The sequence below is a fragment of the Lutjanus erythropterus genome, chromosome 15 (genome assembly GCF_056507025.1).
Source record: "Lutjanus erythropterus isolate fLutEry1 chromosome 15, fLutEry1.hap2, whole genome shotgun sequence".
NCBI classification, from domain to species: Eukaryota; Metazoa; Chordata; class Actinopteri; order Lutjaniformes; family Lutjanidae; genus Lutjanus; species Lutjanus erythropterus.
This window is the reverse complement of record NC_139331.1, coordinates 26886877-26906592: the sequence shown is the minus strand read 5'-3', so window position 1 is coordinate 26906592 and position 19716 is coordinate 26886877. Positions and strand designations below refer to the sequence as shown.

The following is a 19716-nucleotide window of genomic DNA, read 5'->3' as shown; positions in this document are numbered from 1 at the left end:
AACTATGTCACAAAAAAAAACAAAAACTACCCGTTACAACAGTTTAGTATGGTAGGACTTAAAGAAAAGATGGTATATTGCATCTTAAATTTATTACATGAACTGAGCATGGAAGAAGAGTACGGGTGATAATCTTTGCATTAACCTTTGTTGATGTCTTTAACACTTCTTTCTTTCATTCCCAAACAGAAAGGCAACATCTTCATCTATGACCAGAGGAAAATGGATGGAATACCAGCTAGACTCTATAATGGTGAACATCTGCATGTGACTGCTGAACTATTTGTTCTACTTGAACCTACAAAACAAACCGATGCTAATAGCAATCCAGGTATTTCACTGACACAGTAAATCACTAACAGTATTTACACTGTAAACATTAGAATCACTGGTCCTGTCACAATCATATTACATTCCACAGTACAGTATTATGTTTTCAGTCTTATTCTAGTATTATATTTAAAAAATTAAATGCGTTTTTCAAATTTTCAAGCTACATCAACAACCTTCTGAGGAGAACCCTATCTATCTGCCCAGTGACCCAGAGACAGACTGGCTGCTGGCAAAGATATTTATTAAAAATGCTGATTCCTTGGATCATCAAGCAGTCCATCACCTCATGAACAGACTTCCCGACAGAAGTCTCTGCTGTCACCACTCTTAGCAGCTTCCCTGTGATTCATCCCCTCGACAAGGTATAATTAGACAGCACAGATCACAGTGCTCGTGCACTTCTGTTCTCTTCCCTTCATCTAAAATGATGCTTTTTACTGCTGGATTTTTCAGGTGTTTTTATGGGTGTTTTTATATCTATTTTATAGAGTGAATAGCACAGAGTTTAAAAAGATCCCAAAACAAACTCACGTGACAGCGTGTGTGTTTTTGTTCACATGATCGCCAATGTTATGTTTTTGATGCAATATAAGTAATAATCTATTGTTTTACATTGATGAAGAAAAGAAGAGGAAAACCTGTTTTTACCTTTTTTTGTCTGTGGCTTCCTGTGGTGATTAACGAGCCCAGGAGGTGTTGCCTGTTTTTTTCTGACATGAACATCTTACTTTATACTTTTAACATTCTTTCCTCTATCTGTACAGCTGCTGTTTCCACACTTCCAGGACAGTCTCTACATAAACATTTTAGCCCACAAAGCTCTTCTTGGACCTGGTGGGGCTTTAAATATAGAATGTTTCTTTAGCATACATATTTCTGAATTTTCAGACTATTACAATTATATTGCACCATTGAAAATCTGAAGCTGTGGAACATCATCAACAGGTTACCTTTGAATAAAATACAAGTCAGATGTACAAACATACAATACAAATTGTGATTATCTGAAATTTAAAATGAAACACTGTTTTGTGTTCGCCAGCTTTGTGAAGGCTTATGGAGTACTATTATCCTTCAGGCAGGAAGGTCTGTAAAGACACTGAGGTGCAGGATTGGATCAGTGGCATTTTCACACATGGCTTCTTGGGAAACCAAGCCTCAGGTATTTGACCCATACTCTGAAGTTATTTACAGAAACTGTACATGAAGATGTAAATGTACATAAAGAAATATGTGGCATTTACCTCCTTAGTACCACTGGTCCTGTTATTACAGTAGTAACGGATTCAGAGGACTGTGCATTCTTGGCAGAGGTATGCAGCTGTATACTTTTCTAGTATTTTGTTATAAATTTTCAGTCGATTATTTTGACATTAAATGTGTAGGTAATGTACAGTTAACATAAACTAACTCTAAATGCAGAGACATTACTGAATTAAGTCTCAGGGGGGTGGTAATGTACCAAGTGACTGTTTTTCTCATTTCTCGCAAGCCATTTAAAGGGACAGTTCACCCTGAAATAAAAACTTACTTTTGAATCTGGTGGAACTGCTTTCTTTTTCAATAAAAAAGGAAGAAAGGAACCTGGTCATGATTTTTGGATTCTAATGTAGTTCTGGTAGATTCTACTACATAAAACTGCTCACAAAAAGGTCTGTGGATTATCTTGAGTAACCGGGTCATGATTTTTTAATGCATCTGAAAGAAAATAGGAAAGCTGTCTGTTTCTTTACATAATATTTACGTAATAAACAGACTTGGGGAGTAACAAATTACATGTAATGAGATTATGTAATCAGGATTTATTTTTTTAAAGGTAACTGTATTCCATTTCAGTTACAGAAAAAACAACATGCATAGTAGTAGTTACCATGCATAGTGTGCACACATTACAAAACTTTACAGTTCTCACACCACCACTCTGGTCTCAAGATTAGTACAGTAGAAATGCATGATTAATAACTAAAATCAAAATAAAGGTGAACTAAGAAGAGGTGTGTGTTTTTAACTCTATGTCTTCCTTCCATATAGTTTTACTACATTACTTATTAACTTCAAGAACAGTGACTTCACATGAAGCAATCAGAGTTTAAATTCCTCAAAATTTCCACAAAGTTTGAGTTAAAGTGCCTAAGTATTGTGAACAATATAGTCCTTGTGACTAATATATTAATAGATATAACCAGTGTGTGTGAAGTACCCAGTGGCCATCGGGGGTCCCTCCTAACTAGTGCTCCAATATTATGCTGAAGTCTTACATTCAATACGCAAAACATATCAGGTTTCATGGACGCAAGCCAAGGCAATGAATTAAGCTACACAGGCTTTGCATACACAACACCAAGGCTAATATCGCCAACAATAAGTCCACTCACACAACTACACAACCATGTAATAACTATGGCCTGCAGCAGAATCCACACAGCTCATGTCTGTGTGCCTCTAAACGGACATACTCAAACCTGACACATGCCCACTTGTAGTAACCTTATGCACTGCAGGTTCAAGTTATACTGTCTGTTATACATTGATGCATTGTGTGTATTAACAATTTAATATTGTTATATGCATGGTGCTAAATGCAGGAGATCTCAGGGAGACTCAAGTATCAATCAAGGGGTCTCTGACCCCCTGAGATCTCCTGTATTTAGCAGCATGAATATAACAATATTAATTTGTTAATACACACAATGCATAAATGTGTAAGAAGCTGCATTTTGTAGTTGCAGCTTGCAGATTGAAGTGCAGCTAATTAATGGGGAAGGAAAGAGGTTCCCCTTAATATTCAGTGTCTAAAATATACAGTGTGCTGTTCGCTAAACCTCTGCTTCAATGGATGCATGCCTGTACACGTGAACACAACAGCTATGCACACCTGTTGATCACTGGCATGTCCAGTCAAGTAAAATGCAGTGTGTTTCAAATGCAGCATCACCAGTGCACATTAAAAATAAATCACTCACTTCTCTCAATGACAAACACATTTGGATGGATGTGTATCAGTGTATCAGCCTGGAGGATGATCTGAGTTTGACTCAGTCAGTTCCTTTTTTGCCTTTATTAGCTAGAGACAGCAGAAGAGTGACAGGAAAGGGGTAGAGAGGGGGTAGAATTACACCTGGGCTGCTGCAGTGAGGACTCAGCCTTAGGACACAGTGCGTATGCTGTACAAGATTAAAAGTGGCTCTGGAGTTGATTTGTCACTACACTGTGACAATGTGAACAACCACGTGATGCTGTACCGGGTTGTGTATCATCTCCGGTGCATGGTCCTTATTGCTTTGCATACAGTAGCAAGAAATTTAGAATACTCTAGTACTCCTAAAAATACTAAATTAGTAAAAGTATATTGACTTATACCAGTGCAGAGTATTGATTTTGTATTTTCACTAGCTTTTATGTCTATTTTGGTTTTTATGTTTTATTTTCCAGTAAATTTTAATTAGCTTCTGCAGTGAGTTTGTTCATTCCAGTTTAGTTTTTATTGTTTAGAAATGTTTAGTTTTAGTTTAGTTTTTATTAGTTGCAGTTTTGTATTATATGGGGGTTATTTGTCAGGGGAAAGGTTTAATAAGTTCAGAATAGATACAATACAAATACTCACAAGACATTGTGAAGCCTGACTGAGCAGTTCAGTCGCTTAACATCCCAAACTTAATAAACACGCGTCCTTGTGTTTACAACTTTCACCAAATTTACAAAGACTAAAACAGACATTTTGTGTTGATTTTTATTCCATTTTAGTAATACACCCCCCACCCCCACCCAACAAGAGTGTAGTTTTTATTTTTTTTAAGGTGACATTTTTTTTTCCAGTACAAGTATTTTGTTTACACCTGTGCAGAGCATGGGTTGGTGAGGCCAACTGACTGATATTGCCCGGTATTTCTGACAGAGTGGGACCTCATTCTTTCGACCCCGTCTTTGCAACAAACTGCACCGTCCAAAACACGGTCTGTTATTTTTAGACGGCACGCTGCTGGCCACACGGACTGGATATAAGAGCTATAACATGGGCCATAATAAGAAATCCAGGCCGCGATACTGACCGACTGAGAGCTGCGACGATGTTATTCAGATTCGGTGTTATTCTCACTCCGGAGTCCTCGGACGTGGATGTCTTCGTTTTGGGTTCCCGTGAGGAAATGGGCCACTGGGACCCGAGCAGAGCCGTTCAGATGAGAGCCTCACAGAAGCTCGTGTCGCCACAAGAACCGTGTCTGTGGATCGGCGACGTGCGGCTGGCGGAGCCGGTCAGAGACACGCTGTGGTTCAAGTTCGTCAAAAGAGTCAAAGGCACTTTTATCTGGGAAGGTACACATCCGCACTGTGCAACGTATCTTCAACATCAGTTTAAGTTTTCTGCACGAGGATGTTGCTTTTGACACGTCACACATATTTCATGTATATCCAATCGAATGTAACGTTTCAAGGCAAAGTAAGAAAATATCTCCGCCATATTTGGTTCATGTTTTGTAATGTATACCAACCACCACGTGATGGCAGTATAGTCACACTTGTCATTTATTCAGTGCTAACTGGCTCATCGATACTGGAGTTATTAAAGTTATTTTTTAGTAGTTATTTCGTCTTTAGTTTTATTTTTTAAATTCTGTTCAGTTTCAATTAGTTTCCAGAGTGTTTTCTTTCGTTTCAGTTTAGTTTTTCTTGTTTCAAATGTTTGGTTTAGTTTTTATTAGTTTCAGTATTACTTACAGTGTTTTTTATTATTAGGAGGAGGACAAATAAGTTCAGCATAAATATTGCAATACAAACACAACATTTTGTTAATGTAATTTACATCCAAGTCTCAGTCAGGGTATGTACTGTGTGTGTGTGTGTGTGTGTGTGTGTGTGTGTTGTCTAATTTGACCAAACTGACAAATACTAAAGCTAAAGATATTTCCGGTATTTGTTTTTATTATTTTTATTTCAGTTAACTAAAAGGTTTTGAACACCTAGTTTTAGTTTTTAGGTTAGTGTCTGTTAACTGTAATGACTCAAGGGGACTCAAGGGTGTGCAAGGGTGGCCGAGATTTTCAACTTGAATTTTTTGTTCATCAGGACCCGATTTTTTTCGGGCAGTGTAGCTACTACAAATGAAACATCCACACACAAAAGAACATTTTAACATTATGTAAGAAGACATACTGTACTGTACTGGCCTTTCTTTCCCTCCTCTATTCTGTTTTCTTCTTTGCGCCCCTGAAGGCTTGGAATGTTTCATTATGAAATATAATGTGAAAATAGGTAAGTGCCCAGCAATCTCTGGCACTTACTGGGCTTGAGCTATCTGTGATGTGTTTCACTCTTTGTTTGTTACCTAAGGGCAGAAAAAAGGACGGGTGTCTGTCAGCAAGTTTGTATTTCGTATTTTTACTTGCCAGAAAGTGGCAACCAAGGCAACCACCTATATGCTATACATCTGCCTATACTTGGGAAGAAGGAAGGAAAGAAGTCTTTAAGTCCTTAAAAACTGAGATTTATGAGTACACTGTCCCAAAACATCCTAAGATGGGTTTTTGGTCACTAACCTGCAGAAAGGTTGTCTTCTTTGTCACCAGGCAGCGGTCCGAGCCATGACAGATGCTGTTCATATGATGACAGGAACGTGGTGGACGGGGTGTACTGCCATCCGATTGGTCACTGGATAGAGGAAACAGGACACACAGATGAGATGAAACACACCACCGACTTTTACTTCAGTGTGGCTGGTCAGAGGGCAATTCATTTCTCCAGGTAATTCAGTCCAATAAATACCACCTGCATGATGTTGTATGGAAATGCTGTGAGTGTCTGAATTTCATGAATCAAGTAAATATGACAGTCAACTTGAATTTAGAGGTTAGAGGTGGGCAGTAGTGTTGCAAACTTAATTTATTTTCTTTAATCGTGGAATAGTAGATTTAGTATAGTGGAAAACCTTGAATTGATTAATTGATTAATCATTAATAACTAATAAGATACAAAACAAACATTTTTCAAAATTTTTACTTAAAAAATGACTCAAAACCTTTAGTCGATGATTTAAGTAGTAATCTAAGTGTCTGTACCAAGCCAAGAAGTAGCCAGGCTGGCTGTTTCCCCCTGGTGACTTTATTAAGCTAAGCTAACTGAGCTACTGAAGGTAGCGTCATATTTACTGTACAATCATAAGAGTGGTATAGATCTTCTCACCTAACTCTCAGCCACTAAAACAGATTTTCCACAATGCGGGTTTTCAATTGTGATTTTCAGTCATTGGGACATTCATATATTAAACCTGCAAACTGCTAAAGTGCACTTTTTTTAGCCCAAGATCAATCATTCTCCTTTCACTATAATGAAATGTGATGCTTGTCGAAAGTTTGCAGCCTTTGTGATGTGAAATCCAATGTGCGTATTGCACCACATTTAATAATACTAAAAACTTAATGAAGTCCCCTGGGGTCTATGAATTTCCATGCTGAAGAGTGATGTCTCTTGAACGACAGTGGATCCCATCAGCTCCTCTTCGCTTTTCTTCGTTATAGTTTTCAAGCATAGTCAATCTTTTTTAGTAAGGCTTGCCTATTAATCTACATTGTCAATGCAAGATAAAATGCTGCTTCGTCCTGATATCATATCTGTCAGAGACAATTCTTTGTCAGAGCTTCATTGTCCTGCAAAGAGGGCAAGGCAGCCATGTCACCCTACCCTTTCAAGACGAAAGTCTAAAAATTTTACTTTCCTCTCTTACAGGGCAGACAAAAGCCTCAGTCGCCCTCCTATGCCTGATTACTTCTTTGTTTTTTAACCTTGCTCTCTCCCATTTAATTATAATTGGTGTCTGTCACTTGAAAACAACCGTCCTTTCAAAAGGTAGACCACTAGCTATCACCTTGTTGAAGACCTTGACAGCCGGGGCTAAACTCAGTCATTTGCTCCTTCTTGGGTACATGTTGAGGACTCTAATCCTGCTAAAAATGAGAACACAGTTTTTGCTCTGTTGAGGGGTCGGTCTGTCAGTCAGTCCGCCACTTTAGGCCAAACTGAAATATCTCAACAATCTCCTATTTCATGAATTGCCATAAAATTTTGTACAAGAGGGCAAATTTAACTGATTTCGGTGATTCCATGACTTTTCCTCTAGTGCAGGGGTCATCAGTGTTTTTTAGGCCATGGATCCTTAGTTGATAGGAGAGATGGAGCAGAGTCCCCCTATTCCATAAGCAACATTACAACATTACTGTTATGTTGTGTTTAAATAATATGTAGCTAATGAGTTAACCATTTTGGACCGGTGCTGCTCAGTGATTTAGTAGGTGAGCTAGCTTACATTACTGCATGATGATTTAAGGGTGGCCTTTTGTCAATGTTGTGTAATTTATTTATTTTTTTAATGATTAGGCCAACCTACCTCTGCTCTGGATTCATGTTAAATGTGCAATATGTATTGTGAGTCCAAAAATGAGCACAACTGTTTCATCCCACCCCCACCTTCCCAGACTCATGGAAGCTCAGACAGGCTCCATGAACACTGTAGGAGTGCAAGATGAGCACAACATTGTAGTTTGACAGGGACAATGACCAACACTGTAAACTAATCAGCTCTTTAAAACTGTGAGCATGAAGCAAACTCTGTTATCCTGAAAACAAAAGCCCACTGCTCTGAAAATACACACTCTGGAGTTTTGAGTTTGTTAACTGTCTGCCTTCTGCCTACCAGACTCCATCAACATATTGCTCAATTTAACGGTTATAAACACCTATGTCTTCTAAAAGATTATTAATGATTTCCTATGGCTCATAAACAAAGGCCAGGCCAGTATTTTAACTTAGCATGTTTCCTTTATCTCTGACATCATATTGTGGTCATTTTATTTTTTATTACCATAAATATTTTACAGATTTCTCCTTTAATATACATTTTCAGATATATTTTAATTTTTGGGGGAAAAAACGATCAAACAATAATTTGACGGCCCCCTACAGTAACTATGAGGACCCCCTGCTGATGACTGACTATTGGATGCATTGTCATGAAATTTGGTACAGATATCCATGGAGCTCTGAAGGCAAATGTCTGTCTTTGGTCAGTTATCCACTGGGTAAAAAAGTCCACCACCATGTTTGACTGTTTTATGCACTGTTACACTACCCTGCCTCACAGACTATAAACACAGGATTGTGACATAACCTTTTGGATTCTGGAGTCAAAACATGAGCAGTAATGACAGACAGGCTCAGCAGACTAGATATAATTTGCTTCAAATCTCATGTTAGCTGCAACAAAAACACTTAAATTGATGGTCTGGGGGATGCATGTGCAAATACATGAGCAAATAGACACACACAAAGCATATACTCAATCAACCTACCCATGCATGTCTTTCTTTTGTAAGGCACACACTCAGTGCCATGGTATACCAGGCACAGCAGAAATTAGCCCGGGACCCCTGAGGCAGTGAGCACATAACTTGCATAAGAATGAGCAGGCTTGGCTGGTGCCATCAGGTTTTAATTTGTGTCCGAAGACCTTACAAGGCTTATGTCAAGGACCTGTGTTCAGTAGGAAGCACTGTGCCCTTGTATCTTGCCTATTAATAGCTTTTTAAATTAGTCTCTCAGACCTTGCATCCGTGTAGCCCCAAGTATCATACACACTCACCTCTGCAGTAACTCATTACATGATTCAAAGGGACTTTAACTCACTGTCAGCAGGTGAGTTGTCTTCCATGCTCATATTCAGGAAGAAGGAGGCCTTAGGGTTATATAGCCACTTTTGTAATGAGGTTTTATTACTGTTGAACTGAACAAGTGTGGTATTTCAAAATGTTGAAACATTTGTTTTTCATTTATGAGTCAATTTATAAAATCAACTTGGATGAGTTGAACAGCAGAGGAAATAGACATCCATTTCAAAAATGAACAGTGTATTCCTTCATTGTCAGTTTAAATGACAGTTTATGAAAAGAACTAATTGGAAATATTGTAAAACTAGAGTTTTACAAGTGCTCTCAGTAGAGTGCAGATTCCCACCAGGCAACAGATGGTGAAACACCTACTGCAATGCCACCACGACTGCCAGATGCAACCAGCAACATTAACATGACCTCCACATATGATGTCCCGAGCTGAAACAAGATCTCAAACTGAAGCGGTCATGGATCACTTGCAGCCCCCAGCAGCCAGAGCCAGTTAAGAAGAGTGAGAAGTCAGCTGTCAATGATGATATAAAACAGAGCAGTCAAAAAATAAAATTGATGCCTCACAGTTGTTTGTCTCCACCAACCAGACAAGCTATAGTTATATCGACCAGCAACTTTAAAGGAATTTAACAAAAGGTGTTAAGTGTATTTTTTTGGCAAAATGGTTAAAATCTTATCATTATAATGACATGCATGATTTCAGTGAATAATTTCATTTGAGAAACATGCTGTCTTCACTTAGAGACTATTATCCTACGAGTACAGAGGACTGACAGAGAGCTGAACATTATAATTTATAATTTTATCCAATAAGATATTTGTGTGTAATTTACATACATTTTTTAGTTATGGCCAGTAATTTGGTTTTTAAGTCACAGTGACCTTGAGCTCTGACCGCCAGCTGTGATCACTGGGTAATTTGTTTTTCAAAAAATTTGAATCACTGAGGTCCTTTAGTATACAGTCATGACTGTACACAAAAAAGCAGGATGAGTGGTCCAGTAGTATTTGAGATTAGTTCTGGTACCCATGATCATGCATGCACACACTCGCATGCACACACTCGCCCACACACACACACACACACACACACACACACACACACACACACACACACACACACACACACACACACAATATAAGCAATCGCATGATCTCCTGGTGGGGATAATAAGAAAACCATCTCAAATCTTTCTCATATTTTCACTTTAGTGTAACAGATTGAAACAGGCAGTCAAACTGCTAGTCCTACAATAGAGATAATGAGAAAATTGTTTTAACACAGCTTGTACAGTTCCCTCTATCAGCTTTTATAGTCTACTTGTTACATACTGATGCTGTCTGTGAGAGTAAGAAAGGTGTATAATTCTTCAGCAGCAAAAAGGACAGTTGATTCAGTGACAGCAGAGCCTTTTCTATGTAAAAAAACTGAGGTCATCTGATAACAGCAAGTCAAGATCAGAGACTTTCACTAAAGTGCCTGTCCTGGACATCACAGAGTAACAGCGTGCTTCTTTCCTTTTCATATGTCACCTCCTCCGGTTGTTGACTTTATGCATGCTAATGAGCACTAAATGGAGTCTGCCTCCGACCACAGTGGGCAGGAAGAAAATTAGAGGTACAAGAGGTCAATGAAACATTACTGCTATGACGGAGAGAGGGAGGAAGGTAAAAGAAAGAGTGATGAAACCTTTTGCTTATTAGTGAGCTGCTAAGGTCAGCTTACCTGTCTGTAAGACACTTTTCAAAAAATAACTCAGGAACAGCTTGAAATTCTGTGCTCCTACTCATTCTGCTTCCTACACCTTTTTCCCAAGTCAAAATCTGGCACTTTTCAAGAATTTTAAAGGTGGATTTTCAAGCGTTTCCAGCACCTTACAGCTGTGGTAAATATTTGTCTACATATGGCAAAATGATCATCTTACTTCATCACATTAAATCAGATGTTATTGTGTAACAAACAACCAAAATGATGTCTGTGACAGAATTCTACAGACAAGTGACAAATTGAAGGAAAACACAGCAAAGTTTCATGTTCCTAAATCTGTCACCTGTCTGTAAGCAGACTTGGCATTAAGGTTGGACGATATGTAAAAATTTTCCAGCTGACCATCATCAGCCCATCCATCAGCAACTCATGATATCTAAAGTTCTCTCTTTTACCGAACTAAGATGGCCTTAATTGGCTCGTTAGATACTTTATTTGAACTTGACAGAAAAGCTCATCAAAAATGTCTTTGTCTTTTGGCTGCCCACTCTTCCAACAGTCACCAACTCTGTATTGGTTCAATTAAATCCTTAATTCATTGCATGAAAAGAGCACTAAGAGTCAAAGTCTGTAGGCTGTTTTCTTCTCACTCATCAGCCAGCTCACGGCACTCATGGGCCAGCTGAGTGGGTGTGTACTGCAGCACTGGATGGGGCGCGACATGGTGCAGGGACTGTCACTCTGCAGACCATTACATTAGATGAATAAAATGACAAATATCACCCCAAAAATCAGCCAAAAAAAACCCAAAACACAACCAGCCATGGATTTAGCCCATCATCGGTGGACGATAGTCGTCCAATTGCCCAACCCCTACTTGGCATCCTGTACAACCTGGCTGAGCCAAAATCTGACTCGTTTTCTTTTTTTAAAAAGTGAACTTTTAGTCACAAAGTGATTTATTCTGAAAGAATGCAATTGCAATTTCATGCAGTTTCCAGCATGTTATCTAAAATCAAACCTTGAAAACACTACATTAAAATTCAAGAGTTTTCAAGGATTTCCAGCACCTGTACAAACCCTGCCCTTTGCTCTGGTCAGCAGTATCTCTCTCTCTGTCTCTCTGTCTCTCTGTCTCTCTGTCTGTCTCTCTCTCTCTCTCTCTCTCTTCCCATTTCTTAATTTCTTCCAGTGTCTGAGGCTCTCTTCATGCCACTTTTAATCATGTTACCCTGCTGTACACTTCCAGTTGCAGTAATCCATCATTACATTCCTTTATTCTCTTTCTCCACCTTGCATCCTTTGTAGGTTTACTTGAACACAACACCTGTATAATGTGATAATATTCACTTGTACATTATCTTGCAGTTTTCTTTGTGGCTAGTCAGTCATTGCATGAAACTCGCCAATTCTGCCTGTGCAGCATATAATAATGACTTTTACATCAAAGTAAATGATTCATGCATTCCTGTTTACTGTCCTCAGGGTGCTCCCACGTGTTTGGCTGGGCAGCTGCCCTCGACAGGTGGAGCATGTGACTGTAAAGATGAAGCATGAATTGGGAATTACTGCAGTGATGAACTTTCAGACGGAGTGGGATCTAGTGAACAACTCCAGTGGCTGCAGGCGCAACACTGGGGAAGCCATGACCCCAGAGACCATGATGCATTTATACAAAGACTGTGGCCTGGTGTATGTGTGGATACCCACACCTGACATGAGCACCGAGGGTAAGGAGGACTTTGTTGCCATACAAAAATAAATTCAGTAATAATAGTATGGTGTGTAGAATGTAGTGGTATTAGTGGTGAGCTTTCAGATTGCAAACACCTCACTTCACTGTCCTCTTCCAAGCATGTAAGAGAATGTATGGTGGCCACAAAACTCATGAAAAGATGCTAAAGGCTCCACAGCACTAGTGTTTGGTTTGTACATTCTGGGCTACTAAACAAACATGATGGCATCTGTGGAAGAAAATCTGCACCTTTTGTACATATAAATGACACATTTTAAGGTAACAAATCAATTGTTATTTTCAGGTGATATACACTAATGAAAACATAGAAAACAATTCTCCCAATAGATCCCCCTAAATCTTACATACTGGACCTATAAATCAAAGGAAGAGGACAGACAGCTTGGAGCAACAGCATCCTCAAAGACGCTGGCAGTGGATACAGTACTGTACAGGCATATGTCTGAAAAGCTTTAAACTTACTCACTCTGCCAACCTTCACTATTTTCACTAGATAATTGAATGTTCCATTCAAATATTTCAAAGGTAAGAAAATCAGCAAGGATGACTGCTGATGATGATATAACTAGATGAATGTAAGAGTTGGCCTCAAAAAGCTCTGCAATTGATGTATTTTCAGCTAACCATGAACATAAATCACCTTCTAGTTTCCTTTAACCAGGATGTTAAAATGAATCATACAGTACCATATCTCATGTCAAGTTAATTTTATTTATATAGCACCAAATAAAATAGAGGTTATTCCAGGGTAGCTTCCATGGTCTAGACCATACACTTTATATTACTTGTTATGTAATGTGTTGTGTCAGTCAAAAACAAAGTGCTATTTATGCATCCACAGTGAGAAACCACCAGCATTTACATAATGATGCAGTTACATGTTTACTTGTCAATACTCGCAGTTTATTCCTGCTAGAATGATGTTTTGCTCAACCTGCACAAGAACTGTGATAAAGGTACCTTTTAAATCTGCATGGGTATGCTTTGAGGCAGACAATTGCCAGTACAGTTAAATTTCTTGGTGATGCATTTAGTGTTGCAAAGTAGTACATTTTCAAGTTAATCTATACGGGTTACAGTACATTAACTAGTAAGTCATATTTTTCTTACTGTAAACCAATGCCATATCCTAAAAAGACTGAAACAAACAATGAACAAGTGCTCCATTGTTGGCCAAAAATGGTTAAAAATCCCGCATACACCTTCCTGCTTCCATGAATACTCAGTAAATGTGAATTAATCAACAGCAGAAAATAGTCCCCAACAAATGCATTATTTACTTCTGTTTGATGCAAAGTTTGGAGGCAACTTGGATGTAGACAAGAATGTTTGCCAGCTTCTTCCTTTAACTGGCATTATGTGTTATTGTCTTCTTCTGCAGGTCGGATCAGGATGCTTCCTCAGGCTGTATTCTTGCTTCACGGTCTCTTGGAAAATGGTCACACTGTCTATGTTCACTGCAACGCTGGAGTAGGCAGGTCGACGGCAGCTGTGTGTGGCCTGCTCATGTACGTCATCGGCTGGAGCCTGAGAAAGGTGCAGTACTATGTTACAGCCAGGAGGGCGGCAGTGTACATCGATGAGGAGGCTTTAGTCCACGCCGAGGCAGATTTCATCCAGAAGTTTGGACAACTGCAATCATCCATCTCTTACCCAGAGACATGAGTTGAGTGTGCTTATACTTAATTGACCAATATGTGACAGTTGTGTGTTCAAAAATGAGTACTGCAGTACAAATAGCAACTTGGAGTCATAGACAGTATTTTAAATAGGCTGAAGTAATATTTAATACACAGTCTATGGTTGAAGTGAGTTGTTTCCCCCTTTCCCAACTATACAGTGTACTGTGTTTTGCATGTAGGGATGGGTTCTGAAACTCTGTATTAAACAGGCCCAGAAGATGAATTATTAAAGACCAGATTATTGATAAGCTCTGATGTTTAAAGTTTGATGTAATTTATTGTCACACGGCTGAAGTGTCTCTTCTCCTCTCTTTCTGTATGCAGCTCCTCCAGACAGAGCAAGGTCTGTGTATTTCTCTTTCCCTGTCTGTCTGATCTGTTGACTTTCCTCATCAGCTGGATGGCTTTATAAAATCACCCAAAAACACAATTTGAGCTTTGTAGTTTTTCTAGAGATATATTCACCCACTATTCCATTGTGACAGCAGCAAAGAGCTGCATGTGGAAAAGACTTTGTTAATGACAGAGTTTATTAAAACGACTGAAACCAACATGGTCCAGAATGACATCGACACCGACCAGCTACAGATTTTACTAAACAATTGTATAAGTGGCCTATACATTAAACAGGAGACTCTGTGTGTTTCTCTGTCAGAATCTGTCAGACCTACTCACAGCAGAGTGGACAGGTTAGGGAGGGGCAGGAGGGCAGATTGATCATTAATCAGTTGGTCACAAAAAATACCTGGGTGTCTGCCCAGAAAAAAATCTCTGTGAGGTAAACACTGCAGAGTGTGACCTCATGCTGTTCACAGACAGTCTGCTGTCAAGAGTTTGACAGAGAAAGTGAGAGTTTCGATTGTGTGAGTTTGATTATTTTACCAGAAATGATGGGTACAAATTTCACAAGAGTTTTGGAAATCAAGGGTTTCCTTGCAGGCACGACCAAGAGATGCATAGTGAGGTGATGTTTTCAATGTAGCTTGCCACCATAAATAAAACACTGTATGCACTCAGTCACAGAAAGTATAATGAAACACTGTTTGTTGACTTGCAGCGATGTAAAAAGTACTCTGAACCTTTACTAAAGTAAAAGCATTAATACCACAATGTAAAATTACATTATTACAAATAAAAATCCTTCATGTCCTCCATAAAGTACTAAAGTAAAAGTACCAAGTAAAGCAAAGTAACTTTAATTCTGCTCTAGTACCTTACTTAGTACTTTTTACTTTAGTACTAAGGTAAAAGTTTGTAATGTCTGTAGAAAACCCAAACAGAAGATTTAGGTCATGATGCCCCCAAACTCCCTACAGGGGACTGGGCTACAAACATGTCACTTTTTTCACCTCATATGAGTTTGCAGGTCTGTATTTAGGAATGAAAAAGTATTGATAAGCTTACAGTTTAAGTACAGTTGTTTAATTGAAGTTTAATTCTTCAAAAAAGGAAACAATTAGTTGTTCATATAAGAGGCCTTTATTATTTTCTGTTTTGTATATTACTACTGCTCTTATATAAAGCAAAAGTCATTTAATGAAAAAAATTGCAGAGCACACAATATTTCTTATCTAATTACTTGATTAATCACCAGAATAATCAATACAGATTACTCGATTACTAAATCAGCGACAGTAAATATATTCTGTGTCCTTGGGGACACCTTCACTGGACTGGACTTTTGGTAACTAAAATGATTCCTGATATTTTATGGAAAAATAAAATCATACTGAATAGTCAGTGTGAAAGGTGCCAGAAGGTGGAATAAACTGTCTCAAGAAAATTAACTTCTTTCTACTTAAATCTAATGTACGTAAATGACCCCCTTCTGCTGAGTGGCTTTTGAAATCTGGTTGATCCACAGGTATCTGGCTGCCAGCATAGAGGTAGCATTAATCCTTCTGTGACGTGTTTTTTAACTGCAGGAATTACTCTCTGCCATTTAGCACATAACAGTTGCAAATCATGCACCTGGAGTCAGCTGAGGACACTATTAGTTTTCAGTAAATGTCCGCAGGGGTGTTTGGAAAGACCTTTTCTTTTAGCCTTATTTTAAAAATGTAATAATCAATGAACAGAGTTGACATTTTGAGAAGGCAACTTTTAGCTGATGTTGGAACACAGCAAAACAAACAAATATCACCATCCTAAAAAAGTTTATTTAACAAGCCCAGAGATAATATGCAGGGTGAGATTTCTCATTTCAAGGTGAGATGGAAGCAGGTCATGAACAATGTTTCCGCTGTTTGCTCTCCTCTAACATGCAGTGCCACTCGGTAAAGGATTATTCCACAGATCTGTATCAATTTAGAGAATCCATTTTTCATTGCAGAAGGGAAAATTATCTCTTTTTTCTTCTTTTTTTTTTTTGGAAAGAGATCTTAATGCTGCATGAAAATGTCTCTCCTTGCCAAGGCAACAAATCAATTCCTAAAACCAAAATAACAACAATGCCTCTCCCTCTCTGTCAGAGAGTTATTCAGCTCTCAGACATCGAAGAATACAGCTCCGCCCCATCTCTCTCACAGAGCTTGATAGCATTTCATCTTTATTTATTTACCCGACAGATGCTATTCCGACCCATCTTCTAAATAACAAAAACAACATCCCTGCCAGACCATTTTAATGCATACATAATAAGACATTATTGGAATACTGTTTGTTGTCAATTTTGAACTGCTGCCTAGACTCTTATTGAGGATATATTGCTTTTTTTTAAGATAGTGTTTTTGTTACCTGTGCCTGATTTCAGAAAGTTAGTGGGTGAAAGAAGAGGAAAGATTTCTCTCCTCAAGCACAAGTCATATACCTTCTCATTACTTTTCTGAGTCCCTTCAGAAAAAACTGCACCTCATGAGACTGTCAGTAGGGATGATAGATGGGCTGATTGAACCATGCATGTGTGCTATCATCATGGATTTCCAAATGTTCTAAAAAATATTCACAAAAAACTGAATATAAAATGAGTGAAATGCCTTTATTTTTAAGAAGCAGAGTGGGTACTGGTTTGAGGAAAATTATGCCTGTCTATACAGTAAAGTATGTGCGAGGGTGCTGGGGTTTTTCCACTTGGATGGATGCCAATGTAGCTGGTAAACATGCTGCATTTATTCTATTGGGTTATTGTTAGTGATTGATGTTATAAAGTGTGTGTAGTCCACATTATTTCCAGGATCTGCCAATCACCGGCACCGTACAACCCCCCCCCCCCCCCCCCCCTCCCCTCCTATCTTTGCATTGAAATTAGAGTAAGTATTACAGAACATTTGCAACTGTCAAAGAGATGGCTTTTCATGGTGGGTAAGATTTATTCCATGAAAAATCCACAAATATATCTAAAGTTCCATTAATCCAGAATGTACTGAGAGCATACCTGCGTTGTACCTATTGCTTTGGCTTTGCAGTGTCCCTGCGAGCCATCAGCATGTATTTATTCCCTCCGCTCTTTTTGTTACAGACACATTCATTCTGCTGATTTAAAGTGTCACAGACCCATTCTTTAAGTTTACTTCTGCGCTACACCTTCTCTTTTGTCCATTAATGGATCCATCGACTAAAATGTTTTTCTCCCTCTCCTGTAAAGTGAACAAAAAAAGAATAATGAAACGAAATAAACATTTTACAGGAACAGTCTTTTAGGGTGTAAATCACAGTGTATGGTTCAATCACACCATCTAAGCAATGGGGGCTAGGTGGTGATTATGCATTTGTATGAAAGATGTCCAGCAAAAATTATTCTGACAGTATTTGAATATATTCAGTCTTCTGTCATTCATGCCCAGAAGTGAGGATTATGCTTTAAAGAGATTTTTATTCCTCAGTATACATGTCCTGCATTTAAAGAACCCAAATGAGCTTAAGACGGTAACCTACGTGCAAATTACAAAGACATTACTAAAGCAATTTTAAAGATTTCCATAAGCTTTTATTGGTCAAAGAATAAAGTTCTGACTTGCATTTAGTATCTAAAACATTAGGAACACATTAAATAGACTGTCTTGCTGAACTGAGATTAAAGATATGATAATTTAATGATTTCAGCCATTAAAACTGCTTCAGTTACATTGGGGATATTAATCAAAAGGACAGGTCAGGTTAGGGAAGTCTTAGACCCTTGCTGGGCTGTTCAGGATACCCCTGCCGCCAAGGGGGCTTATATTAAAACTAATTGGACCCACATAATATTTTGTGTATTTATAAGCTATGTTCAGTGTTTGCATCTGTACAAGTTCATGATTGTGGCACAGCTTTAAATCAACCAGCATGAAAACAAAATACTAGAGCCATTTCCCAGGAATTACTGCAGAGCTTCTTAAATATCATCTACAGACTGTCTGAAATGACGCCAGCTGTGAAGAGTGTATCCCCTCATTGTAAGCCGTGGGAATAATGCCCATCAGTATATCAAAGTGGGCAAGTACCAAACACAGCAACCTCTATCCCTGGTGACCTCAGGATCAGCACTTTGGACAGCAGGCGTGACACACAGGTGTAGACTGTAATAAAAGATCTGTCTGAGCTGTACAGCAAACCAGGAGGAGGCCATAGACTGCAGATTTGACCACTGACTGACACATTAACTTGAGGCATGCCACTGATGGAAAATAACATCACAAGATAAAAGGGTGTGTCCATATTGTCGTAAAGAAAAATACAGACTCTCCATCAGCTTCTGTGATGGCATGTGTATGATAACTAGGGGCGTCACAATTCTTCAAAACCATGATTCAATTTGATTTTCAATTTTAAGGTCATGATTCAATTTAATTATGCCTATGCCATTGTTAGACTATGGAGTCTTGATTTTTAAACATCATATACATGTTCAGATTCTTCTTTAAAAAGACGGCATGTATGTTATAACGGCCAATAAGTTACTCTGTGTCATCTCTGGAATGTTTTGTTCCCTTGTGAGCTGGACAATGCTTGTAGCTGGGGATGGAAAGAAAAAAAAATGTAGAGAATTCTAATTCTGCCTTTGATTTCAATTTGATTTTGCTCATTTCCAACGGCTTTCTATTTAATATTGAAACTGTGGCACCCCTAACGATAACTACGCTCCGGTTTACTTTCCTCACTATTCAAGTCACAGGCTGCACCATGTTAATTGCTGGCGATGCTCGCCTGCTACTTGTGCAGACAGACATCATTCTGGTCACATACACATTTCTGCAAATCAAATTCTGTGTAATTCAACCACATAATCATATAGTATAGTTACACTCAGAAAGCAAAAGCAGTGAGCACATACCTATTAAAGAGAATAAAGCAAGCTGAGTGGGTGCTCCATGGATTTGCAATTCAGTAATGGATTTTTGTGACATTTGCTTAAGAATTATAAATTAGACAAAACATTTCAACATTATAAAGTTGCTCCTGAACTGACAGAAAAAAAGAAAAAACTATGACTATATTTATTTTGAATTGTCATTTCAACCAATAGCTTGGTAACAAAGCTTTTTTTCAGTAACAAGCCAGACATTCACTCCACATCTCGCCAAGGCTCATTAAACGTCCCTCTGCTTTATTTTGCATATCTGTGAGATGGATGAGCAGAGCTATTTAAAG

General features: G+C 38.5%; 1 protein-coding gene across 1 annotated transcript; it reads left to right on the top strand.

Moving 5' to 3' along the window:
- The first annotated feature begins 4311 nt into the window (after nucleotides 1–4311).
- On the top strand, nucleotides 4312–14403 carry epm2a (EPM2A glucan phosphatase, laforin). The gene is made up of 4 exons (XM_084737527.1): nucleotides 4312–4647; nucleotides 5898–6072; nucleotides 12196–12440; nucleotides 13848–14403. Exons 1-4 carry the CDS (start codon nucleotides 4401–4403, stop codon nucleotides 14129–14131), a joined length of 951 nt encoding a protein of 316 aa, XP_084593653.1. The 5' UTR covers nucleotides 4312–4400; the 3' UTR covers nucleotides 14132–14403.
- Nucleotides 14404–19716: the final 5313 nt, after the last annotated feature.

Excerpts from the sequence above, each read along its gene's own strand:
- epm2a (XM_084737527.1), top strand. The coding sequence starts at position 4,401 with ATGTTATTCAGATTCGGTGTTATTCTCACTCCGGAGTCCTCGGACGTG. Across the intron at positions 4,648-5,897 it reads AGGCACTTTTATCTGGGAAG|GCAGCGGTCCGAGCCATGAC; the intron begins GTACACATCCGC and ends CTTTGTCACCAG. Across the intron at positions 12,441-13,847 it reads ACCTGACATGAGCACCGAGG|GTCGGATCAGGATGCTTCCT; the intron begins GTAAGGAGGACT and ends CTTCTTCTGCAG.